General features: G+C 53.5%; 1 protein-coding gene and 1 pseudogene across 5 annotated transcripts; both read right to left on the bottom strand.

Annotated features, from left to right (window-relative positions):
* Nucleotides 1-2932: 2932 nt before the first annotated feature.
* AMOTL2 (angiomotin like 2) lies at nt 2933-20775 on the bottom strand. Of its 4 annotated transcripts, none has more exons than XM_081071906.1 (10): nt 20498-20708; nt 17140-17933; nt 14150-14441; nt 12980-13124; nt 12519-12611; nt 8321-8616; nt 7240-7547; nt 6246-6463; nt 5519-5698; nt 2933-4775 (listed from the first exon to the last, which is right to left on the bottom strand). In XM_081071906.1, exons 2-10 carry the CDS (start codon nt 17871-17873, stop codon nt 4717-4719), a joined length of 2325 nt encoding a protein of 774 aa, XP_080928032.1. In that variant the 5' UTR covers nt 17874-17933; nt 20498-20708; the 3' UTR covers nt 2933-4716. The 4 variants fall into 4 exon arrangements, with proteins under 4 accessions (XP_080928032.1, XP_080928033.1, XP_080928034.1 ...); XM_081071907.1 differs by lacking the exon at nt 20498-20708 and adding an exon at nt 19725-19961 and having other exon boundaries at nt 2939-4775; XM_081071908.1 differs by having other exon boundaries at nt 2941-4775; nt 5519-5695; nt 20498-20775.
* LOC308507218 (translationally-controlled tumor protein-like) lies at nt 20669-24919 on the bottom strand (annotated as a pseudogene). Its single transcript has one exon. The product of its transcript is annotated as a translationally-controlled tumor protein-like (transcript).
* Nucleotides 24920-25405: the final 486 nt, after the last annotated feature.

Here is a 25405-nt window from a genome sequence, read left to right as displayed (position 1 = left end):
ATCAAATTCCACTTTGTCCATATTGCCCACTGGTGGGGTATTTGGTGATGACCCATGGTTGACTGCTGACTTAAAATGGATGTTGTGACATAAAGTACCACTGAATTGTACAGTTTAAAAGAGTAGATTTAATAGTATGAGAATTATATGTCAATTTTAAAAAAAGGATGTTGGGTGCTGTGGTGCTTTTCTTGTGTGTTTGATTCAGGTGTGGCAGGTTCATAAAGACACTGGTTGGTACTGGGGTTTGTGGGCATCAGTCATACACAGCAAGGGCTGTTCAGGGACCACTGCCTCCTGGCCAGGTCCTCACTGAGCTAGGAGACAAGATACTGGCACTGCAAACAAGCTTCCTGTCCAGCTGGGCTCCCTGGAGGCAGTGGAGTGGCCTCAGTCATTACTGGGAGACTAGGCCCCCACATGCTGCTCCTATTGTCACTTTTGTCCAAGCCGTCTGAGCCTAACACATGCTAGAGCCAGGGAAGCGTTACTGATTCATCAGGAGGAGGGAGAGGAGAGGAGAGGAGAGGAGAGGAGAGGAGAGGAGAGGAGAGGAGAGGAGAGGAGAGGAGAGGAGAGGAGAGGAGAGGAGAGGAGAGGAGAGGAGAGGAGAGGAGAGGAGAGGAGAGGAGAGGAGAGGAGAGGGTTTGGACACTTACAGGTAGCCTTCTGGCCCTTGGGGGGCAGTGGCAGTGTGGGACCTCTCCTGAGCGATACCCCCAGCCCTGTTAGTGAAAGTACTGTGCAGGTAGAGCAGGGCTGTCCCTGGCAGAGCAACTTGGCCTCCAAAGGGCCCAGCAGAGCCACCTATGAGACCCAGGGATTGGCCCCCTCGTGGCCCAGACCCCTTCATCACGGGTGCCTGGGCACGTGGGCAAACACTTTCCTTCCTAGGGCCTGTCCAACCCCTACTCCCCCTCACTTCTCCCCCCAACCCCCTCACCCCTGCCTGCAGCTTCACCCATTCCTCCACCAGTTCCGGAGCTTTGTTAGGCTGAACTACAAAGTGCACTGGGAAGAAATGGCTCCTCAGACTGACTGGTGACCATGTGGCTGGAGAGCCCCAGTGCCCTGCCAGGACATCAGCCAGAAGATACTGGCACCCCTCACATTTTTCTCTGTGACACATGCTCTGGCACACATGTGCATAGACACATACACACGTACACATGCACGCACATGGGTTGGGCACTCTTGGGTTGACTTCTTCATTCCCCTCGTCTGTGCCAAGGAAATAGTACAGTGCCTCTTGACAGACAGATTCCTGAAAGAGGCACAGATGCTTTGACAGCCCTGCTCAAAGCGGCTGGGGATGGGAAGGCGCTCTTGTCGGGGCTTATTGTCCCTGGGTCTGAGCTGCCCACCACGGCTCTGAGGGGACAGGTAGAGGTGAACAGGAACCTCTTTGCTAAGCTGGGTTTTAAAACGCCCTGCCACAGGCTCTGCTGTCTTGTCTGGACACCACATCTTAGCAAATGGGCTGGTATATCCAAGGGAAGAGCAGTGGGAGCATAGCTCCGCTCTTCGGGCCACCTCCGAGGACCAAGCCTGCATCGGAGAGCAACTTATCCACAGAGCCAACACCAGTCCAGGGCCTGGTAGGAGTAAGATGGGCATGGATGCTGCCCAGGTGGCAGACGCAGGCTGGAGAGGAGGCGTGGCCACAAGGTCGTGCTTGTGGCCTCTGCATTGTGCTGGGTGGGGAATCCTGAATGTAGAGCTCCCCACCCGCTGAGGTCCATCACCATCTGCAAAGGTGCAAGAAAAGGTCCTTACATCTTCCTAGTTCTGCTGTTTGACTCCATTTTCTTGTGGGCAGGTAGTTTGGTTCAGGAAGACACGTTCTCTAGGATTCTACCGTGTTTCCCCGAACGTAAGACTGGGTCTTATATTAAGTTTTGCTCCAAAAGACGCATTAGGGCTTATGTTCAGGGAATGTCATCCTGAAAAATCATGCCAGGGCTTGGTTTCTGGTTAGGTCTTATTTTCGGGGAAACACAGTACTTGGTTAGTCACCAACATGGTTGCTGAGTCCCCATACCTGCCCTGAAAATGCTTCCCCCACAGCTGCAGGGGGTGGTTATTTCCATCAGGTGCCCACAACCTGTCTGGCTGCCTGCTGCCTCGTGGTCAGCCTCCAACTGCCAGCCCAGATTCTTGGTGTGCTGACTGGCCCGTGGAGGTAGGTACTGTTTCTGGAATGAGAACACCTGAGATTAAGAATGGTTTTCACTTTCACGGATTGTAGTGACATACTTTCCTGGGCATGGGGCAAGAGTGGTGATGGCACAGCAAGGGAGCTAGGCAGTGCCCAAGAACGTGCCACACACATCTCCAGGCAGAGGGCACCCATGGTGCCCTGTCTCTTGGAGGATCCCAGACAAGGACTCCCTCTGCTAGGTGGCGGGTGCAGGGAAGATTGGAGTGGGTGAAGGATAAAGCCACCTGGGGACACCCACTCCTGTGGAGTAACCAGTGTGTGGCCCAAACCAGTTAGAACAAAGCTACCTGGGGAGGCTGCCTATCTGCCAGACCCTCCCTACCTGAAGAGACTGTTCTCCGTAAAGGTGGAAAGAAAGCTAAGTACATCATCCTTCCAACTCTCCTTCATGCAGCCTCACAAAATTCCCAGCAATTGTTGTGGATCCTTGAAGAGATCGTACTGTGTGTCCTCCTAACCTCGCAAATAAGGATGGGTCTATCTTGCCTGCTGGTATCCCAGTCGGAAAATTAAAACTGGCACTCTTCACTCCTCAGTGTGAGAAATGGCAGTGACCCTGGACTGGCTGTTTATGGATATACTCTGGCCAACATTTAAGAACCAAGACGCATAGGAGTGGTAGTAGTTCAGTGCTGAGTAGCCAGGGACGAGGATATGGGTGGCCCCCCCAAATCCTCACCCCCTTTGCTTTCCCTCTTAGTGCAGTCTCTCACCTGTGCAAAGATACCACTTTTAATTATTTCTTTTTTATTAAAATACTGTTATACCCAGTGGAATGCAGCAGCAATCCTGGTACACGGTGGCATAACAAAACAGCCATGTTTACATTTTAAATATTTACGATAACTTAAACATACAGACACACATCATGGTCTTTGGCAGAAAACGTTCACAGCACAAAAATACTTTAAAAGAAATACCAAATATTAATCCAAAATATATTAAGTTGTTTTTTTTTCTTTCACAATATTTTTTTGCCTTTTTTTCCTCTCTTTTCTTTTTGCTTTGTAAACAATGCACATGAACCAAATGTATTTTTCAGCTTTAAGAGGGGTAGGAGGATTTAAAAAAATATGCAATTGTCCAGCAAATGCAAATGTTCAAAAAGGAACCATGGGAATAAAATAACACATACAGAACTTAAAAACAGGAAAGGAAAAAACACAAATATTCAAGGAGAACTAAAAACAGTCAAGACAAACTGCTAAAACCCTCCACTTACTCCTGGAGGGTTGGGGGACTCTTTAAGACCAGAAGTCAAAGTCACTGCTGCTGGCAGGCGGCCATGTAGATGCTCCACTTTAATTCCAAGCACTGGTCCTGCTTCAGGGCGCTGGGCCCGGGTAGCTTGAGGAGCCAGCCTCATGGGTGCTGTTTTGTGATGGAGGCTCCCTCCAAAGAACAACTGGAGTCACATCTTGTAGCTCGTTGACTAGTTTTCACCAGCATAGCTCCCTCTCTCAATCCCGCCAGGTGAGAACAAAGACTCGGATGAGAACTAGGCAATTTCTCCGCTTTTGTTCAATTGGTGCTGGGAAGCCCACCATGGCAATGTCGGTGTGTGGTGGCTCATTTCATGTGGCTCAGGGTTTGTAACAAAACTGACAGGATGTCCCAGGGACAGGAACTGTTGAGCCACTTCAAGAGGCTGGGGATGGAGGGGGAGGTCCCATGGGCATTTAGAGCAGGGCTCAACAGGGGAGGAAAAGACAGCCAATATCCTATGGATCAACCAGTATCAAAATCCACGGGCCAAGAACTTGAGAAGGGAGATAACTAGGAGGCTAGTCAGAAGTTACAGGACTCATGGCAGCAGGGATGAGAGCACAGAATGGGGGGACACGTCCGAAGCAGCACGCTCCAATCTTCTGTTCCACAAGAAAGGGAATTATATACAAACTGCCCAGCAGATCCCAGTCCACTTAAATAGCTCCACCCACTCCATGTGAGGGGTTGAGGCTGTGGCTTCTGCAGGACTAATACCTTCAACAGCCCCCCAAACATGCTAGTCTTAGTGATTCCAAGGCGGCAGTGAGTAGCTGAGGAGCAGCTGAGGTTGGCGGGGACTACACTTAACCAGAGAACACCATGGCCGAGTTGATCACTGAAGCAGCCTACCAGGTGTGTGCAGGCAGCTATCCTTGGAAATCAGCCTCCTAAACCAACATCCCCCTCCCTCCCTAACTGGTGTTGCAGAGGGGGCTCAGCTCTCTTTTGGGCTTTCCACTGTTACCCCAGCAGCTAGCCTTGGGCAGCAAGGCAAAGGCTGAATCTTCATCCCGCATGGGTCCGGGAGGGATGTGGGGCTAAGAAGCAGGGTCTCCTGGGGCGCAAGTGCTCGCACAGCAACCCTCTCCCCGGCGGCATCCCTCCAATGCTCCTGGGGCCAGACGGTCAATGGGAATGAGTGCCCGGTGGGGGAACGTGGGGAAGCAGCAGTTGGAGGGGGCTGCTGGAATGGCTGAGTGGCAGGGGACGGTTCCGAGTCCTCTTCTTCAGATCAGTATCTCCACCATGTCCGACAAATCCTGGACTCTGGATGGAGCAACAGAGTCTGGAGAGAGACAAGAGCACAGGCACACACCAGTGAGCATTCCCAGATTGCTCTTTTAAATCCTGGAATGTTTTGAACATAGGCCATTTCTTTCTTCACCTGCTTTTCCCATCTCAGCTGCCCAGGTATCCAGGTTCCCATGTCTTGGCCAACCAAGCACAGCTCTGCTCCCTCTCAGCTGTCCACCCAGACCACCACCCTCCAGTGGGGAAGATGCATTTGTTCATGACTTTGAACTCCTCAGAGGACTTGGAGGGAGGGTGGGGAGCCCCGAGGGAGGAAGGCTGCAGGATTCTTTTCATGCCTGTGGTTTTCGGAGATGTGAGGCACAAGCAAATATGCAAAGGCTAATGTGAAAAGGGAGCAAAAAATGTAAATGGCATCTTCTCAAATATCTCCTTTCCGGACTCTTTTTAAACAAAGTCTTCTAACTTGAGCGTGCCATCAGGATAACATGCCAACCTCCATTATCTTAGATATTTAGATTGGCAATTAAATATGTTAGGAAGACTAGGAAAGAGGAGATAAAGTGCCTCCCATGCAGTTGCTTTCTTTCTGAACTTGATCTGTCTGTAATCAGGGTTTTCTGTTCCTCTGTGCATCCAACCGGCCCTCCAGTTCCCATTGAGGTGGCCACACACCAATGATTAGGAGGGATCTGGGAAGGGCCTGGTGCTCCAGTTCACACCCCAGGGCTCCCTCAGCCTTGCCCAGCCCAGCAGCCAGGGGACGTGTGGACTTACCCAGTGAGGCTGTCCTCTGGCCACTGCTGCACCCCAGAAGGCTGTCAGGTTCCTGTGCCAGGCAGGCAGCAGCGCTGTCTGGGGGCCCATCAGTCTGGGTGCTCCCATCTCTGCTCCCATGTTTGGCATGCACAGGGAGGGGAGGGGTGGCCACTGGCTCCTCCGCAGGGGCCCTGTCTGCTGGAAAGGCAGGAGGTTGAGTTATTTCCTCCTGAAGAACACCCCAAGTTAACTGTACCTATTGGGGGCACATGGTGGTGTGGGTCGCTCTTGATTTTCAAGAACTTTGATGAAGACTAAATGCTCCTGTTCCCAAATGAGAACAATGATTAGGATTGGTTTCCAAACGTTTCGAGTGGGAGAACCCTTCTTTGTAGATTAAATCTTAAAATTAGCGGGACTCTCAAATTTCTAGGGCATCTGCTTAGAAGGAGGAGTGGAAAGGGCTTGCCTAGAAGGTGCATCTGCACAGAAAGCTTTATTTTTACTTAGATGCTAAGTGACTGGGACTGAGGGTGTCAGAATTTATGGAGATGGGGGCGGCTACAGCACCCCTCTTTACACTGTGGAGACAGCTGTGGGCTGCAGGATCACTGGAGCCAGAATATAAGCTGCCTCTCAGGGCAAGAGGTCAGGAAGCCCTTGCTCCTCCGAGCCTCAGTTCTGGGAGGAAAGGCCTGAGAGCAACCTACCACTCCACCTATGCCACCCACCAGCCCCTGCTCACCTGTGGCCAGCCAGGCAGCGGCATCCACTTGCCGCTCACTCGAGGAGAGCCCCTGCCAGCCCTGCGTCCCTGCTGCTGCAGCCGCAAAGATAGATGGCACGGATTTAGCAGGTCGCAGGGAGCCCTGGGTGGCCTTGCCAGGGTCTTTCCTGGAGCGCTGCTGGAGGACCTTGATCACGGCATCCTTCTCCAGGATCTGGGCATGGAGCACCTTTAACCTGAGGGGAAAGGCCATGCCCACACCGTTAGACCCACAGCTCCAGTGGCCTCCACACTTCCCACCTGGTAAAGTTACAGGGAAAGCCCTCCCTACAGCCAGTCGGGCTCCTCTTTGTAGCAGGGCCCGGAGGAAGCCTTCGAAAATGTCATCACACCTCTGGATTTTGATGCTCTGAAAACCAGCCCTTCTTATACCAGCAAAGGCAGGCCATCAAGGGGTGGGTTCTGGACGTATCTGGTGATAGCAATGGCACAACCCCCATCCTGGGGGGCAATCCCCACAGTTGCTGACAATCAACTGAGCTCAATCAAATGAGTTGATGTGTTTGTGCTTTTGAGGCAGACACTGGTCACACGAAATCTTGAGGGGCCTCCGGGATTATTTCTAGAGAGAAAATACTAGCTACTCCCAAGCCAGGGACCTCGTCCACATTCCTTCTGGGTGATACATGGTGTAGACTCAGTGGGAAAGTCTTAAGTCTCTGACTGACACAAGGGAAAGGGAGCAGGTAGAGGACCCAAGTCTTGGATGGCACCAGCACCTCCACAGCCAGGGTCTCCTGGGCAAATCAAGGACTCAGTTGGTATTTCTGGGGAAGAACATGTGTCCAGTGCTGGGTTGCCAAGCACACGGGGACAGCTCAGAAACAGGAAGGAGTGCTGAGCCATGTGGGAAGAGGGGCCTGTTTATCAGAGAGTAAGGACCTGGCAGAGACTGGACATTGTTACCCCTTCCCCCACCTCAGGAGCCTCAGCCTGGCCTGCAATGCCGAACCTGCTTTCCATCTCCTGATGCCTGTGGCCTCCGGCGAGCAAGCCCTCGTTGAAACTGCTGCTGGGTGAGGGCTGGGGGGAGTGTCGGATGAGAGTGGTATCGCGTTGGGCAGCAGCTGTGGCGGCTGCGTCCATGGCGAACTGCCTCATGGCACGTTCCTCCAAATACTTCTGCTCCCACTTGGTCATGTCGGCCTCCAGTGCCAGGATCTGCTCCTCCTTCTCCCGCAGTTGCTCTGATAGCCGCAGGGCGCTGAGCTCCGGAGACCCACCACTGCCACTGCTACCACCGGGGGTGCCAGCCTGTCTCTGCAAAGCAAGGGGCACTGTGGTCAAGGATGGAGGTGGGAGTGTGGCGGCCACTGGTTTGTGCCCCCACACTATGTCTGTGCTCCTTCAGCCATTCACAGCCCGCTCTCCCCCAACCCTGCTTCCACTCAGAGACGAAGAAGGTGGCATGGGTCCTCACATCCCTGCCCTGAATCCTGTGGACCCGGGCATAGGAAGGATCAGATCTGCCTCTGCACAGGTGACCATATATTGTCTTCCAAACGGGGAAGTGGTGCTCTTAAAAAATGACACTGAGAAAATAGTTGTAAACTAGGACAGAATTGGGCATATCAGGCGGTTCAGTCACCCTACCTCTGTGGGAAGGCTAGTAGAGAGAAGACTCTATCGGGTTCGTAAACACCAGAGTTATTTACACAGTCCAAAGTGAGGATAAAAATTTAGGATCTGGGTGATCCATCTTCCCTCTTGATCTTGGGAAAACACAAGAACTGGCTAGTCTTTTACATCAAGGCTCCTGAGATACTTTCTCTAGAGACCAAGGATGCCAATCCCAGCTGCTCCTGAGGACAGAAGCCCAAGTTTTGAGTCCCTGAGGTCGGCACATGACCAAGTGGCAGAGCCTCTGCGGAGACTGATGGCTAGGCCTTGCCACAAGGGAGTAACAGAGATCACCCTTGCTTTCCAAGTGGGGGCCTCAGCCTCGATCTGTGCAGGAGCTCCCAGGGGCTTCAGAACTGGCCTCCTCGGGTGCTGCGCTAGCTCTGCCACTTCCACAGGGCTTCCCGGCTCACCTGCTGTGCACGCAGGGCCTTGAGTTCTTGCTCTAGGCGCGTGCGCAGACGTAGCTCTAACTGCTCACGCTTTTCACATGCAGCCTGCAGCTGCCCCAGCGCCTGCTGCAGCCGCTCCACTTTCTCCACATAGGCCTGCTTCTTACGCAGCTCGTCCTCAGCTCGCGCAGCTCGGCCCTGGGCATTGCTCAGAGCCTGCTCCAGCAGCTCTGCACGCCGACGCTGGTCCTCAATGGCACCGCGCAGCAGTGCTATCTCCCGCTCCAGCTTCTCCTGCTCCTGCTGCTGCTCATAGCCTGCAGGGAGAGAGACAGAGGCTCAGTCAGTGACAGCGAACACCCTAGCTGGTCCCACTGAGCCCCCACTGTGCTGACCACTGGATGAGCATGATTGCATCGTGTCCTTTCAACAACCCCAGGAGTTATTATAACCATTATCAACCCCATTTCTGGGCAAGGAAACTGAGGCTCAGGTTTAGTTACGAGTATATAGCAGCGCCAGACCAGGGCCCTTACAGTGATGACGGTGAGACTGACGCTCTCCTGGGACATGGACTTGCCACGGCACAGCCCCACAAACACTGCCCACTTGTGCCAGGTGTCATCATTTCTAAACCATATTCACAATTTTCCTTGAGCCTCGTGATGACACTAGAGACTGGCCAGACAGGAACAGTGATGCCCATTTACAGGTGAGAAAATGGAGGCTCAGGTGGACTGTGACATGGTCATCACTCAAGTGATAGAGTAAAGGAAGAGGGACATTTGTTCCACCACAAGCCAGGCATCTATACTTCCTATTCCACTGAAGCTTCCAATAACAGCCCCTCAAGGTAGCTTTGTGACGCCCCCACCTATAGGGAGGAAACAGAGGTGCCAGAGGTGAACAGTGCTGCCAGGATGGAAACCCAGCTCCGGCTGGCTCCAAAGGAGCAAGCTGCTTCTGGCTATGGTGTAAGGCCCTAAATCCAGGTCTCCCAAAGTGGGCTCCAGGGCTCATTCTACGGACTCCCCCCACCCCCTCCCGCCCCGCTTTAGTGTGAAATTACCTTCCCTGGTCTGGGGAGACCACTGCGATGTGGGCAACAAGGCTCCTAAAGAAATGCAAATTGTGGAGCACAATGAAAATGACTGTCATCCAAAGATTTGTGTCTGAGGTACCAGCTCTCCTGACTTTTAAATTATGTTGCTAGCTGCCCAGAGGAACTCTGCTCAGAGCTCAGAGACCCTTGCCATAGAGCTGGGCAAGCAAGGCCTGCGGCAGACCACCAAGTCCTTCAGCTGATGCTCTACACTTAAATCCGCCTCCCACACCAATCCCCTTGGGAATCCCAGGTTGGTCCCTCAAGTGTGTGTCGGCTGCCAGCCTTGCTGGAGGGCAGCAGAGGGCCAGAGGCTCTGGGGTCTGCCTGATGAACTCGGAAGCACTGTCTCCAGAGCAGCCGTCACGGCATGTGTGGCTATTGAACACTTGAAATGTAGCTACGCAAGGGAGAAACTAATTCTTCATTTTATTTAATGTTAATTAATTTTGATCTTTGAGTCCCATGCGGCTAAGTACCTGTCATACAGGACAGTACAGGTTCTAGACGAGAAGACTGAAGGCTTGGGACCTGAGCAGGCAGAAGGGAGGAATCATTTACTCAGGGCACTGAGGCCGAGAGGGAGGACACAGGTGACCCAGGTCAGCTCTGTCTCCCTCTGGACTTTTGAAGGCTGGGCACCTCATTCCTTGGTGTGGAGGGAAAAGACGGGGAAGCTCCATATTATTGACATTGAGCAGTTCATACTGGGCTGTCTCACCATTCAGTAAGTGGGGTGGAGGAGGCAGGCGCGAACAGTAGACTGAGAGTTTGGACCTAGAGAAAATGACCACCCCCTGTGGGGATCCACAGCTTATAAAACTTGCAGGAAGCCTGCATCTCATCCCAGTCTTATATCATAACGGTGTTACAGCCCAGGAGAGAAGAAACTGCCAAGGGGGGACAGAACTAGAAGAATCAAGCCTCAGGATTCAAGGCCAAATGCCCAGAGAAGGCAGGGCCTGATCAGAGCGGCCAGAGTTGGGGGGTCTGTATGGCCTGCCTGGTAGGAAAAGCTGATGGTGATAAGGATCATACTTTCCTACTAGTGTTGACTGACCCAGGGTGGGGAAAAAGTGAGGTCAACCAGAGACATTTTCCCGGAGAATTCCATTTTCCCCATGGCTATAATGCGGCAAGGAAGAGCTGCTTGGGTTTCTTTCCTGAGCTCTTGCTTCTAGTAGCTTCCTGTCACCTTGCACAACCTATACGGCCCTGGCAGGCGCTGGGAGTCCTCAGGCTTTGTCCATCCTTAGCCACCAGGCTAAAACCACGGACCTATCTGTCTGGGAGGTGAGCTGTCTGAGCACAATGAAAGAAGAGCCTGGAGATAGGGTGTAAGGAGGATCAGGGGGATGTGCCTTTCCCCTAGAGAAAGTAAGGCCCCCCACCCGCAAGCCCCAGTCTCCCTTAGTGTTCACTCTTTCCTCCCAAAGCAGCAGCAGGCCAAGGGCGCTGGGCCAAGCAGGGAGGGAGCGGCGGGGGGCAGGCTGGAGCTGAACAGCCCAGCGGCTCTGGAATGCCAGGCATCCAGGTCACCCGCGGCTGCAAGATTACTGGCTCCAGTGAGGAGCCAAGAACAGCCTGGCGCTTGCTCCCCAGGGAGCGGAAACGCCTCCAGGCCAGCCCCCCAGAAACTCTAGGCTCCCAGAAACTCTCCTGTACTTCCTTTCTTTGGCCCCAGGAGTCGGGCCTTTCCTACAGGACACCCCATTCTGCCTCCTCCCAGCAAGGGGTCCTCTCCAGATTTCTGCCCCCCTGCCCTTTCTTCCTCTCTCCCAGAGACCTAAAGTCATTGCCACCTCACCCTACCCAGCCAGTCCAGCCTAGCCTACCTCCTGGCCTACCCACCTCAGCCCCAACCCCTTCAGTGTTCCCCATTCCCTGCTGTGGGCAGCCCAGTCCAGGTCCAGGGCTCTGAGCCCTCTTTGAGGAAGAAGGAGGTGCTGCCAGACAGAGCTCAGTCCTGAAGCTGCTCCACCATGTCTGGACACACCCTGCTAGCTGTGCCTCCCACAGATTTCCTTATGGGTTCTTTGACTTGTTCTTCAAGGCCACCCTCACCCAGACACCAGCCACCCCCATTCCACTTCTCTGCACAGACCCCAAATATCGCTATAGCACATAGCAAGAGCATATACGGTAGTAGGAGCTCAATAAATAACAGCCTCTCTTTGTCTCTTCTGATTGTTAGTTTCCTGCTGCTGAGCTCAGGGCTTCCTTTGTCCCCCCTGCCCCCCACCCTTCCCCTTGAGCCTTCCAGCTGTTTCTTCACCTGTGGCCTGCTCTCCACCCCTGCCATCCCCACAGAGCCTCTTTCTCTGGCCACTGGGAACCTCCCAGTCACTAGTTTTCAGGGCCAGGGCACCCTGTTTCCTTGACTCTGTGGTTAGACCCTGTTCCTTCCTCAAGCTTACCCCCTCTCTTTTCACCTCTTTGCCATGATGTCTTCCTGGGCTTCCTCTCGTCCTCTGCTCAACACCTGCCAGGTACTTAGCACAGTTCTGCTGATGAACAAATGAATAACTAAATGGACTAGCCAATGACGACCTCATCCACTCTTTAAAGAGGCTTTGACCACCTCCTTTAGAGAAGCCTTCCAAACCTTCTTTAGACCGTATCTGTTGGCTAAGCTCCAGGAGCATTTGTGAGGCCTTCAGGTGACCCCACTTGGCTGCCTTGTCATGGCCCAGCTCCATCATGCTCTCTGGCTTCCCACCTGCTCATTGGGCACCCCTAACCTTTTTTTGCCTATATCTCCCTGGGAAACTCAGACTCTTCCTTCTCTTTCATATGTCTCCAGGGCTATCCTGACTCCCCACTGCCCAGTGACCTCTGCTTCTGAAGGACACTGTACTCGTGGCCAGCACCACAGCTCAGCAAATCACTGCTCCCCACCTGTCCCTTTTGTGTCCACTGATATCTCCAATAAATAGAGAACCAGATGTTATTTTTCTTCAGAAGCCAGTTCAGTATAGTGCTGGTACATAGTAGGAATTCAGTAGACCTGTGCTCAAAGCACTATTTTGATAAGGTCAATCGTCCCTCTTCAGAGAGGCTGCCATGGTCCCACCACCCACACATCTGTCCAGGCTCCTCAGTGGGACCCCTACTTACTCTGAGCAAGCAGCTTGGCCACCATGTCCTGACTGCCTGCCTGGGCCTCCTGCATCTTGCTGGCCAGGCGGCGGTTTGCAGATTCCAATCTCTCTGTTTGAAATAAAGGAAAGATGTTTTAAGGAAAGATGTTTGAGTATCAGAAGATGCTGCTTGCCTGGGTATGCCCTGGAGGCCTATCTGTGGGGCTGTATCCTCTAAGCTGGGGAAGGGGTCAGCTCAGGGCCTAATGAGGAGGGAACACCTAGGGCCACAAAGGTGAAAGCTCCATGAGAGGCTCCAAGGTCCAGAATGCAGAGACAAGCATCTATTAGAGTGGCCCCCAAGAGGTCTCAGCCTGGCCCCCTTTGAGTCAGTTATAGTTCTTTTTGCAGAGGACAGATTCTGAATGTTTCCCTAAAACAGAGGAATCAAGCCTCTGCAGGCGCTCCCGCCCCTCCACCTGGGTGACCTGCTCTCACCTCTAAGATCCCGGTTGAAGTCCTGCAGCCTCCTCATTTCACTATCCATCTTGTTCCGCATGGTCTTCTCTAGGGCCTCCCGCTTGGAAGAAGCTCTCGTCAGGCTCTCGTGGGCCTCAGAGAGCCGCTGGATTTCACTTTCCAGCTGCAAGAGGTAGACAGACGAGCTAAAGGAAGGGGAGCGCTCCCAGAGGCTGTGTGGCTTCAAAGTCCCCCCTCCATGTGCCCAGGCTGATCTGCTCTCCATCAGAGGTGAGAGAGGAGAGGATTAAAAACCCAGGGCAAGAAATCCAGGTGGCGACAGTAGGAGGGCCAGAAGCTTGTAGATTCTGGGGGTCGATCAGCAAGCAAAGGTACTCTGGAAGAAGCTACCTCCAGGGTTACTAAATATAGCTTTCTTGTGCCCATGTCCAGAAAGAAGCATTTTACTTTGGCCTGGCTTCTGCTGAGAAATCTGAGTCCAGTGGGCCCTGAGTGGGCACAAAAAAATTCCAGCCATGTTCTGAGGTTTGACCTATCTTGGACACCACAGGACAGCCACAGGAGTCTTGAGGCCACCTGCTAAAGCTGAACACTCAGCGGTAAACCTTCACTAAAGAATGAGGTCCCAGACCCTAGCCTGAGCCACCTCTGCCTGGAGTATTTGATCCTCTGGCCATCGCCATCCACAAAGAGGGCCAGCCTGCCCCTCCTACTTGGCTGCTGGCAGGTTCCGCACGTGCTCCTAGTTGGCCTGTGATTCTAATAAGTCGCTCGTTTTTTTCCAAGAGGAGGGGCTTTCTCTTTGGCCAGGGCTGGCCTAGAACAGACTTGCTGTTGTGTGGGGGACACAAAGGGCTCTCTGTGGGAGGTGTCCATGGGAGGGGGTGTGTGCAGGGGAAGGGTGCGAGTGTGCAGGGAGCTGGTGAATGGGCTCTTTCTAATCACCACTGGCCAGCAACTGCTCATGCTTCAGACCTGCTCTGTCGGCCTCACGGCTGCTCCCCAGCTGTCTGGAGTCAGCCTGGGAGGGTGTAAGAGTGATGAGGGTGTGGGGGCCAGAGGGATAGGTGAAAAGCCCAGTCAGACAAGCTTTCAGACTCCTCTGCCTCTCTTTCGACTGCCCACTCCCCAGTCAGCCCTTCGGGGTCCCTTCTTGCCCTTTCCCCCAGAGGCTCCAGCAGGGCCTACCTTCTCCATGCGGCCAGCCTTCTCCGCTGAGCTCTCTAGCTCTCTCTGCAGCCTCTCATTGTCCCTCTGCAGCCTGGCATTCTCCCTCAGCACAGTCTCCATCTGGGCCAGGTGGACACTGGAGGCCTGGGTACTTGCTGGCCCCTCCACCCCAGGTGGATTGAAGGAGCCTAGGGGGCCATGGCCAAGAACAGCTGGGTGTGGGGGTGGGGGGTGCTCCAGGGGCTGCTGCAGGTACTGGTACTGCTGCTGCTGCTGGAGGAACACAGGAGGGACCTGTGCCTGCAGGATCCTGGGGAACAGAAGAAACGGTGCTCAGAGACTGCACAGACTCACCCTAGAGCAGTCCTGAATTGGCCTAGCCCTCCTGGGCATATTGGAAAGATAGGTCAACTCAGCCTCCCCACAGTGGGGAAGGCCACTTCCACATGGTGTCTATGTAAGACGCACAAGGGCTAGGAGACTGGGGTGAGAAGGGATTTAAATCAGAAAGCTTGTTTCTTGCCCAGCTTCGCTGTGGCCAAGGCCTTGGGGAGCAGCCTGAACAGTCCTGGACCTCCTAAGCAACCAGTGCTTAAATAAGGCATCTTAAAAAAATGCACACTTGATCCTGCTGATCAAAAGCAGGTTCTTTTTCGGGTCTAGAGGCCACATCAATCATGACTGAGCACATAGCCTTCCAGGTCCCCGGGCCACTTGGTGGCTGAGCCCCAACAGTTACCCGTCTCTGTCATGAGCCTCTAGTTTCAGGCATTGCTTTAGCACCTGCCCGTGCAGAACACTCACGTTTTCTCCCTCCTATTTTGGTCCTAGCACTCCTTGCAGAAACATTTTTAGAAGACTGTGGCTTAGGTTAGAGCATGAGACAGATGTCGGGGTAAGAGTCTGAGCTCCAGAGTCAGACAAAATAGGCATTCAAATCCCCAAGGTGCCAGCATGGCTCTGCTAAATCATGAAGGTAAGAGTCTCTAGCCTCAAGGGGGTTTGCCAGGGCCACACGAGACCTGGCGGAATGCTGGGTCTATAGCAGGTGCTACCATAATGGTGGCCTATCCTCCATTTCTTCTAATGATGATCATAGCTTACTCTCTGTTTAAATAGTAAACGTGAGACCCAAACACTGGATTTTCTTGGGTATAGGGCCCACCTCTAACACACTGCAATAGCCTGATTTTAGAGACAATGTTCTAATGGCCTCTAGCACTGGTGTAATAGCAGCCTCAGGGGCCCGTGTCAAGGGAAGAAGCAAACAGGAAGAGGGCACATGGGGTCACAAACCCTTTCTGGGGCCATGTGACTCCAAGTATAAAAGAACAGACTGCCTCAGTTTTACCAGGAATCCCACGAAACCCCATGAAAATTTAATTCCACTTCTGGATCCATCATCTCAGCACTCATGCCCATCTTCCCCTTGATCCCTCCCCTGAAGCCTTGCTCCCCTGTTCTTCTTAGGATCCTAGGCTGAAAGAAAAGTCCCTGTCCCCAGGTCCCAACAAACAATCCTCATCAGGTCAGCCCAAAGAAGAGGCTGGGCAGATGTGTTTCTCTTACTTCCTAAGGTAGAGCTTCCAGTGAGAGCTGAGCAGAGGGTCCCCACTGGAATGTCCAAACTCTCCCTGCACTGCTAATTGTGGAATTCTCAGGGTTGCTTCATGAACTTGCTCCCCCTGCACTGGGCCAGGCAGACACAACTGGCATTCTTTGGGGATGACTTAGCTCAGAGAAAGAATAGTCTCCTTTCCCTTCACACTTGCTCTCCATTCCCCTCCCCCTCCCTCTCCTTTTTGTTCTCCTGCAAACAGTCTACTTCCTTTCCATGATATTATCTTTTCCTGACAGGGTTCAATAAGGCTGGTCCCAAAGAAGAAACCACGACTCAGCTTCCGAAACTCTCCCTGACCCAGCCCTGAGAAAGGAGATAAGGAGGGGGCCTGGGAGGTGGAGGTTGGAGAGAACCCACAAGGCTCTGGCTCCTGCTTACCAACCCCCTCCAGTCACTCACTCCTCCAGAGCAAGGAAAAGCCAAATGGTGGGAAAGTGGGTGACTAAGTGAAGACTCAGCAGGCATGGAAAGAACCAGATTTGACCTTGAGCCACCAGCTGAAGCGAGTCTGCAAATCCTCAGGCCCCTCTTGTGGGGTTTCCTGCACCCCTGTTGGGGGAGACACGAAGTGTATAAAATGAAAAGCCTGTGTCAGCTTCATTTCTAGGAACCCATATTTCTGCAAACTTTTTGGGCTTCCTGCCTCCCCTGATCTCCTTGTTTCCATTCTTGCCCCTTGGGATCCATTCTCTATAGGCAGCCAGAAGGGCTTTTTAAAAAATGTAAGCTAAATCACATCCTCTAAAGTCCTTCCTTCATACTCAGAATCAAACTCTGAGTCTCCCTTGCAGACTCTCCTCCTCAGCCTCTCCCAAGCCTCCACAGAAAGGGGCTCGCCTGTACCCAGATTCCTCTCCCCTTACAGGCTCCAGCCACATGGAGCACATGGAAAAACATGAAAGGAAATGAATAATAGAGAGAGAGAGATGGGGATAGGTGTCTAAGAAGGCCACAGATCCTTCCTGCCTCCAGTTGGGAATGCCTCCCAATAATCACAGAAAGCAAACTGTCCACTTATTCTTAAAAATCTCCAGAGAAGGTGACCCCATCTTCTTCCTACTTAACTTGGAAAGAATGTGGCAATGATTCCCAACCCTGTCTTTAGCAAGTTCTTTCTGAAACCTAACTTTAAATCCCCTGCTGTAATTCATACCCTCTGGACACCCTAGTTACCTGACTGCTACAGCTAATCAGACATGTGTCCATCTCCAAACGAAAGCAAGGTGTGCCACTAAATTCTCATGTGACCTTGGCTAAGTCGCTGTCTCCTTCAGGCATTAGCTCCCCCGTTCCTCTGGGGCTTGCCAGCCCAGATATAAGGGACTGTGTGGAGGCTCTCCACCCTGGAAGGAAGTCAAGAGCTTGAAACAGCATAGTGGGCAGTTACCTGACTTCAGCATGCTGGAGGTGCGGGCTGCCTCGGGTGCGGTACCGTGGGTCAGTGACAGCAGTGGTGGTCTCATGAGCTAGCACAACGTGCGGGTACTGAGGTGGAGGTCCACGGGGCTCCGGACCCTCGGCAGAAGGGCCCCGGGGTGGGGGACCCTGCTGGTTTCGGGCCAACTGCGGGAAGCTGTGGGAGGAGCTCATGTGACTCGGGGCCCTTGCACCGTTCCTCTCCAGGGACAGCTGCAGGAGCCGTTCACTCAGGGAGCGCACGTGCCCATGCCTCAGCTCCCGCAGGGCTTCATCCTGTCTTCGATTGCCTCCAGGGGCGCCACGGGGATCCCTATCACTACCATGTGGCCGCAGCCCCGCCTGCTGGGCCCCATAGTATTGTAAGTGGGCTTTTGCCTCCTCATAGGTGGGCAGCTCCTCGCTTTTGCTGGGCTGTGGGCACAGCCGGTAGAGAGTGTTCTCTGCCAAGTGGGTCTCACCGCCGTGGTGCTCCTGGCCCTGGGGCTCCTGCCTTGTGGCCTGTTGCAGCACCTGGCTGTCCTCTGGTGGCAAGATCTCCAGGGAGGCCTGGGGGCTCCCTGTGCCGCCAGCTCCAGCCCCACCCCGCAGGGCCTGCTGCTGAATGGCCAGCAGTGTGCGTGTCTCAGTCAAGTTGCCATAGCGTAGCTGCTCCTGGATGAGGCGATGCAGGACTGTCCCAGAGGAGTCTTCCAGCGTCCTCATGCTTCCTTGGCTGCACACACCCGTCTGGACAATGGCCAGCGGCACGTGGCCCCAGGGCACCTGGGAGGAAAAAGAAAGAAGACCAATCAGTGGGAGCACATGGAAAAGGGGCGAACTTTCCATTACAGCATAATGGTAAAAGAAGACGGTTTAGAGTGCCACACAAGCCCGAGTTCAACTGCCAGTGCTGCCCCCTACTGATCAAGGCAAGTTACATCACCTCTGAGCCTCAGTTTCTTCATCAGAAAAGCAAAAAGAATGCTTGCCTCCTGGAGTTGAAATTAAAAGCAGCAGTGGCTGTTGAGATCCTGGTACACTATAAATGCTTGACAAAGGATTGCCATTAGAATCATAGTCATGGAGACTTACTATGCCTAGAGAAAGACACCAGTACCTAGAAAGTAATCAATAAGGAACCACAGCCTCCTGCAGTCGGTCACCTGTCAAAAGCCTGATGAGAGGCTCTAGGGCAGGTCTGGTTCAAATCTAACCACTGAACTGTCCCCTCCAGGGGTGGACAGGGACCCAGTTGATTGGCAGGTGGTAAAGAATGAGTTCAGCCCAGTAGAAGCCCTAGGCAAACAGCCCCCAGTACCCTCTAGAATGAAGCATGTCTGACCCCCGGCACTGGCACAGCTCACTCACCACCCTTTACCCTGCCAAGCCTTCCCGGTCATGGGATGACCTTGGCAGTTACTCTGCAAGGTGAATGGGAAGTAGGAGAAAATGCATCTGAATTGGTGAATAAGGGACGAAAGAAGAGAGGCTACAATAGCACAATGGTTTTGTGAGAGGAGGCAAAAAGTTGCCACCCATTAAGGTTTGTGGGTCAGTCAGATGGTCTGTGTTGACAGTATCTGCACTGGCACTCCAGGAAAAAGAAAGGAAGGAAGGATGGATGGTGTCTTTAAGTTTACAATTTACCCCCACCTCCACCCCCACTGCTTGGAAAAGCGCCCTATCATCCTCTAGCCCCATAGCAGAGGGGCACTCAGCACCTTCTCGACATCAGTAACAGCCACTTGAGCCAAATAAAGGAGTAAGGGAGCAAGGGGGAGGCTCTTGGTTGCAGGGACCTGGGGGATGTGAGTGCCGGCAGATAACATCTCCTGAGGATGGTGTTCCCTTCCGACCTTGGGCTCACAGTGGCTCATGCCTGGAAGGCTGCCTGCCTCACCAGGCTTCCTTTCCACAGCCTCCTCCAACACAAACCTCCAAACAGATTCAGGGAAAGCCAAAGAAAACCCACACCTCCACAGGTCCCGTGTATACGGGGGGGAGGGGTGTGGGAGGAATTTGGCCCCTCCTCTATCACAAAACTAGCCCCAGTGCGCTGCTGCAGTTTGGGTTTGGCAGATTGACAGAATAGCCATTCCCAATCCACTCCCTCCTCCCAGGTGCTCCGAGCTGAGGAGTGGGAGATGAATCCGGAGGGCTTCTTTGTCCTCATCCTTCCTGGCACTCTAACATGCTGTCCCCTCCCCCTACACACGAGAGGAGTGGAGATGCAGGACTCCAGAGCTACCAGAGGCAACACAAACAGGAATCAATTTGGCCTAGAGTTTCATCCGCGGGGCATTTTCAAAATTCATCGCTGTCGGGCTCACTCCCGCCGAGGAGGAGCGGGGACTGCAGAGCTTTCCGGAAACATTCCTGGCCACCTTCCCCAAACAGGCTGCCTGGGAACAGGGAACACCTCCTCGAGGCCTCTCACCCCGGGTGTGTGGCGGTTAAGACCCTCCGACGCACATCCTTTGGGCTGAGCGGCTACTAAAATCTGCATCCCCCCCCCCACCCCCACCCTGCGGTGCACCTCGGCTGGGCTAGCGCGCGGGCTCTCTGAACCCCCACCTTCCGAAGCAAGCACGCATCTCTGGCTTTTGCTCGGGCTCACTCGCCGAAACACCGGAGGGAGGGTCTGTCTCTCCCGGAGGGACACGTTCTGTCTCTAAGTCTGATCACGCCGCAGCCAGAGACTCCCCGCGGACCCCGAGCCCTCGGGGGCTGCTGGTGCGCCTAGAGCGAGCGGCCACGGTAGCCGGGGACCCAAGGAGGTCTTTCAGTGTCGCGGGTCCGCCTCCTTCTCCTGCTCGCCAGCCCTCTTTGTTTTCCGAATGCTCCTGCGCTGACGTCACCGGGCTGGACGGCAGGCTGCATTCTTTCTAAGTGAGAGCCAGTGCGTGGCTCCGGAGAGTATTTTCCAAGGAAGACAAAGAGGAATTCTTGGGCTAGTTGGGAGCAAAGACACCTGTAACCCCCACCTAACCGATCAGCCCCCCCAGGTCCTACGGCTGAATTCGAAGCGGCACCTCCTGCACGATTCCGCGCCCCTCCCCCCGACCCGCGACCAACACAGGAGCCGAGCTTTCTCTAGCGACTGCCCCCCAGGCGGCCCGGGGTCCTTTCCTTCAAGGACCCCCAGCCCCGGGCACGCGGCACGGCGCAGCCCGGGCGGCCTGGCCCCTGCCCGCCTTTGCAGCTGCCTGGAAAGGGTGCGCTGCGCCCTGAGGACGCTGGGTGCACCGGGCTCCGGCTCCGGGAGAAGACGCCGCTGCGCCGGATTCGGGCTTCAGCGCGTCTCCGCCAGCCCCGCACCTTCCCCGGCGCCGAGGGGCCTTCCTTACCGCTGCGGCCCGCGGGGGCTCGGCTCGGTCAGACCCGACGACCCGGCCAGGCTCCGCTCGGCTCCGCAGCGGAGGTGTGGACTCGGCGGTGTCGCCGACGCTCTGGCCGCTCGGGGTCCGGCGCGGAGCCCCAGGGTCGGCCCCCGCCGGAGGCGGCTGCTATGCCAGGAATGTGAGTTTCAGGTTCCCCCTCGGGATCAAAGCGAACCACAAATAACCTCTCAGCGCGCCGCCCTCCGCGGTCCTACGCCTCCTCCCGCTCCCTCCTCCCGGCCCCCGCCTTCCTCCCGGGAGGCGGCGCTGCGGGCCCGGAGCCGGGCGGACACCGGAGCTCCGTTCCTGGGCTGCCAGGGCCCTCCGGGACGCGCTGTGCCGCCCCCCGCCCCGCTCCCCGCCCCGCTCCCCGCCTACCCCACTCCCGCCACGATTTGCCTTCAGAGCTGCTGGGGACAAATTAATCCAACTCAGCATTCTGGTCCCAGCCCCCTCCGCGCCTTCGTCTCACCCCTTCATCCTTTGGGCAGAACGACACCGAGCAGTGTACATCTATTGTCCCTGAGGGGTTCTGGGCGTTGCTGCAGGAGAGGGCTGGGAGCGAGGGAGGGGGCTGTGTGTGTGTGTGTGTGTGTGTGTGTGTGTGTACAGGGGGAGGGAGGACTGCAAAATCGTCCCTATCTGCTTTGTTTGGACCGTGCCCCCGCCGAAGAGATGACTGTGCTTCCTGCACGGAGCCTTTTCTCTAAGCCCCACGGCTTTCACCGGCAGCAGCGACCTTTGAATTGCACTTTTATTGTTTACAAACACCTTCACCAGCTTTTTAAGGACCTGCCTCCACAGGAAGTGTGAATCTGGTTGGAAAATGTTCTGGTTAATTTGACCCACCTAACTGACTGAATCATCCTCCGCCAGGCGCACTGTCCAACTCTAACAGAAAGTAGTGATCAGCACCCCTTTACGCAGATCGCACTGGGTGCCACCACCCGCTTTTCACCTAGTCATCTCTCATTCAGCCCTCCCAGTCATCCTCCCAGGGAGTTCTGTTACCATCCGTGTGTTATAAATGAGGACATCAGGCTCAGAGAGGTTAATTAGCTTGCCCAGGGTCACACAGAGAGTAAGTGATGAAGCCAGGTAATCACTGGGCTGCAGTTTCTCATTCTCAAAACCTTTTCACAGCCACCAGAATCCAGGCTCCTTCATGGGACAGGATAGGCTCTGGAAGCCCACGCTCTCCATCTGCCCTCTCTTCGTTTCACTCTCTTCATTTCCTCCTACACCCCTGTCAGCCAGGGGCCCTCCCTTATGTCCACTTTTGTTGCTCCTGCTGTTTCTCCTCTGGATGGGATTTTCTCCTCTGCCTTTAGGACCTTTCCTCCTCCACCTTCCCACTGGGCTGGTCCATCTGTGCTGATGGAAACCCATTCTTCAGAAAGTGTACTCTGACACAGCTTCCCCCTCTGCTGTCCTCTTTCCCCCACAGCTCTGTGTGCCATTCCTGAGCCCTCACCACACTGGGCCTCCCAACACCTCCCAGTGTGTGGGGTGGGGTGGGGTGGGGTGGGGTGAGGGTGGAGTTAAGCTACTGTCCAAGTTGAGAGTCAGGGCCCACTTCCACCCTTAAGCAGGTCATCTCCTGCTCCCCTCACCATGGAGTTTGCAATTCCCGAATCCACTGGAGGGGACCAGGGACAAGAAAACTTTGTAAGTTCAAAGAGCTATTTACTATCCAGGGACATTGTTAATTTTTAATAAGGCCCTCCCCCAAAATTTGTGTATTTGTGTGTAATTTACTTGGAAGCCAAATATTGCATTTCAAATAGTGACCAGCTCTGAGACAAATGAGAAAATAAGTCATTTGTGTCAAGCCAAGGGATATTCGGCCATCTAAGGACCATGTTACAAAGAGAAACTGTGGTCAATATGCCACTGTGTCAGCTACACACACTAGGTAGGAATTTGAGAAATGAAAAGGAAGAGAGAAGAGATCCCCAGATGACCTTACCCTGTGGACAGCATTCTTCTTGGAAATGCTTAGTGGAGGTGTGAGAGTGGGTGTGGCCATGTGCACTCTGGGGTTGCAAAATCAGGGGAAAGGTCACATGGTACAGTTCTGTCTTTGGGGCATTTAGGGGACACCTGACAAAACGTTTGACAAACATTCTTGAGATGGTTGCAGAAAGGGTCAGGCCCCAGGCAGCTAGAGTCAAGGAGAAGCATCTTGCACTGGGCAAGTCTGCTGCACACATAAATAGGCCCTTGTGACTACTCACCTCTGTGTCCCAGAGCAACAGAAGCAGGAGAGGGATCCCGAAACCTGAATGGGACATTCATACACACTTTTCTTCTCCTTTTTCCTCTTTTCTGCAAGGAGGATGGAGGGCAGGGCCTCCTTGGCAGGGCAGGGTCGGAGGCCTCAGTGGAGCCTGCCTCAACTAGCAGCCATAGCTAGCTTTGCAGGGTAGTTGGATGAGAGGGTCACCACAGCTCAGGTGTGCTGAAGGCAGGGGTGCACAGGTAGGCACTGGGCTGGGCAGCCTGCTAGCACATGCACCATCTTTACTTAAAGTAGGGAAGAAGGTTTGCCTAGTGAGCTAATGTTTTCTTCCTTCCAGCTTTGTCTCTCTCCATCCACCCTTGCTCTTTCCCCCTACAGGTAATGATTCTTCCCAGATGACAGTGTGGCTGGCTGGGTCTAGAATCCTGCTCAGGAAAGATGCAGAGGTGACCCAATTCTCAGAGTAAGCCGGGCTTGATGCCTTTGCTCTGGAAAGTACAGCTCCCAGGGGTGTGGCTGCATCATAGGTGTGTACAGGGCTTAGCAAGGGATCCAGGCACCCACACCCTCATCCCCCCTTAGCCTGGACCTGGGATCATGCCTGGCCCTGCAGCTGTGTCTCACTGTACCCAACAGGAAAATGAAGGTGAGTTCTGAGCTGGACCCTAGCAGCTCCTTCCTATCGAGCTGGAAAGGGAATGGTCTTCTTATTTCCCAAATGGTTGATTGTTGAAGAAAGAGCTCCAGGGCCACGATGGCAATATCAAAGAAAGACTGCTCGTTGCAAAATCCTCCCAGTTTTCCCTGGACACTTCCTTTGATAGGTTATGGGGAATAGGAAGCCCACCAGAATCTGGAGCAGGTAGCAAAGTCACAGGAAGTCCGAGACATTGGGATGGAAGTTCCAATGCTAGGAACTGGCATATTTGAGGTAGTAAAGAAGGGAAGATTGGTTTGCAATATTAATGTGACCCTAGACACCTGCCTTTTCTGCACAGCTTCCTTGTACTAAGTGAGTACTGATTTGGTGAATGTGCCATTGTGCTTGGAAAGACCCTCTGCTCTTAGCAAGAGGCTGCAGAGAATGTGAAGGAGGACCTTGGTTTGCACGGTTTATTGTAGAGAAAGAGCCCAGGGCAGGTTTTGGAGGCTGCTGGGTCAGGGCCAGTGTGATGAAAGAGTGCCCCCTAGTGAGTCTCATCCCCACAGCTGGGTCAGCTCCTCCCAGGGCTCCCAAGGTAGGGTCTTGGGTTCCTGAGAGGGGTAGAAGGGGCATGTTTGGGACACGGTTTCATCCAGGGAACAGATGTCTCCCAGGCCCCCCTAGAATGAACTAATGGCTCCAGTTGTGTTTCTGACTTTCCTCCCATTTCAGCCTCTCCTGGGTGGTCTTATTTTATGATAGTAAAAAAATTTTTTTTTTAGTTTAAATGCATTTTAGTTTTAGACAATCTACCTGAATATTTTTCTTAAAAACAATGCCTCAGCTGCAAATAAATCAAGGTCAAAATAAACGATGAGCTCAAGGTAACATCAGTGCTGTTTGTCCCGGCTTTGGTGTGTGGATTAAAGCAGCCTCCAGTTATCATGACAAGTGATAGATCCAAACCACCAACTCTGTTAGCATTTTTTTTTTAACTCTCTAAACCATCCTCAAAGAAAATCATATATGAGGTCACACTATCCTCACAGTAGTCCAGCAGAGCAACCATGCCATCTGGATTCGTGTTTTCCCCAATAAAGAACTGGTAGTTTTTGGAATTAGCAAGAAAGTGCTTGATTTGTTCTGCATCCCCTGTCACAAAAGGTTTTACTCTTTTTCGGTCTCTGTGTTTCAAGTTTCCCTGTGATTGATTTTATGTCGTCTTTGATGTACTTCTTGTAGGCTTCTTTTGTGAAGCTGGTTTCCTGCAAATGATGGTTCATGACAATTGTCACCACCAGAGACTACTGTGCTTTCCTGTTCTTTGGCCCTCAGGGTCTTCAGCGGAGGCATTTCCACCAATGAGCGAGTCATCAGTGTTACCCTCTGTGCTACTGACCATCTTTCCCTCCAGCTCCAGGCACTGCTGGACCACGATCTCCCGGATTTTGTAGTTGTGGGAGAACATCTCATCATGACTGATGAGATCCAGGTAGATGACCATGATGGCCGCTGGAAGGAGACTGCGTCGTGGGGCACTGGCTTAGCAGGAGCTCAGAGCGAGTGTGATGCAGGGGGATCAGCGCTGGGGGTGGGGAGCAGGTGGAAAAGTCACATGGTCTTTAAAGAGATATCATCTTTAACACAAACAACATTAAATCATTGACATTGAGAAAATACCTTGCATTTACTCACCTATTCACCCTTCCACGCATCTCTTCTGTGTTGTATTTCATGGATTCAACAAATATTTCCTGAGCACCCACTCTGACACAGGCCCTATGAATCAAAGGGGGGTTCTATCCTTGTGGAGCTCACATTTCACTGGGTGCAGGGGAGAAAGAGGCTAGTACATTACACAGCACAGAGTTCCGTCTTGGAATTTGAAAATATGGGCACAGGGGTGGAGTCATGGCAGGCTTCCTGAAGGAAGTACTTCTTTTTTTTTTTTATTGGGAGATATTGGGGAACAGTGTGTTTCTCCAGGGCC

Source organism: Rhinolophus hipposideros (assembly GCF_964194185.1).
Source record: "Rhinolophus hipposideros genome assembly, chromosome: 14".
Classification (NCBI taxonomy): domain Eukaryota; kingdom Metazoa; phylum Chordata; class Mammalia; order Chiroptera; family Rhinolophidae; genus Rhinolophus; species Rhinolophus hipposideros.
This window is presented reverse-complemented; position numbering and strand designations above follow the sequence as displayed.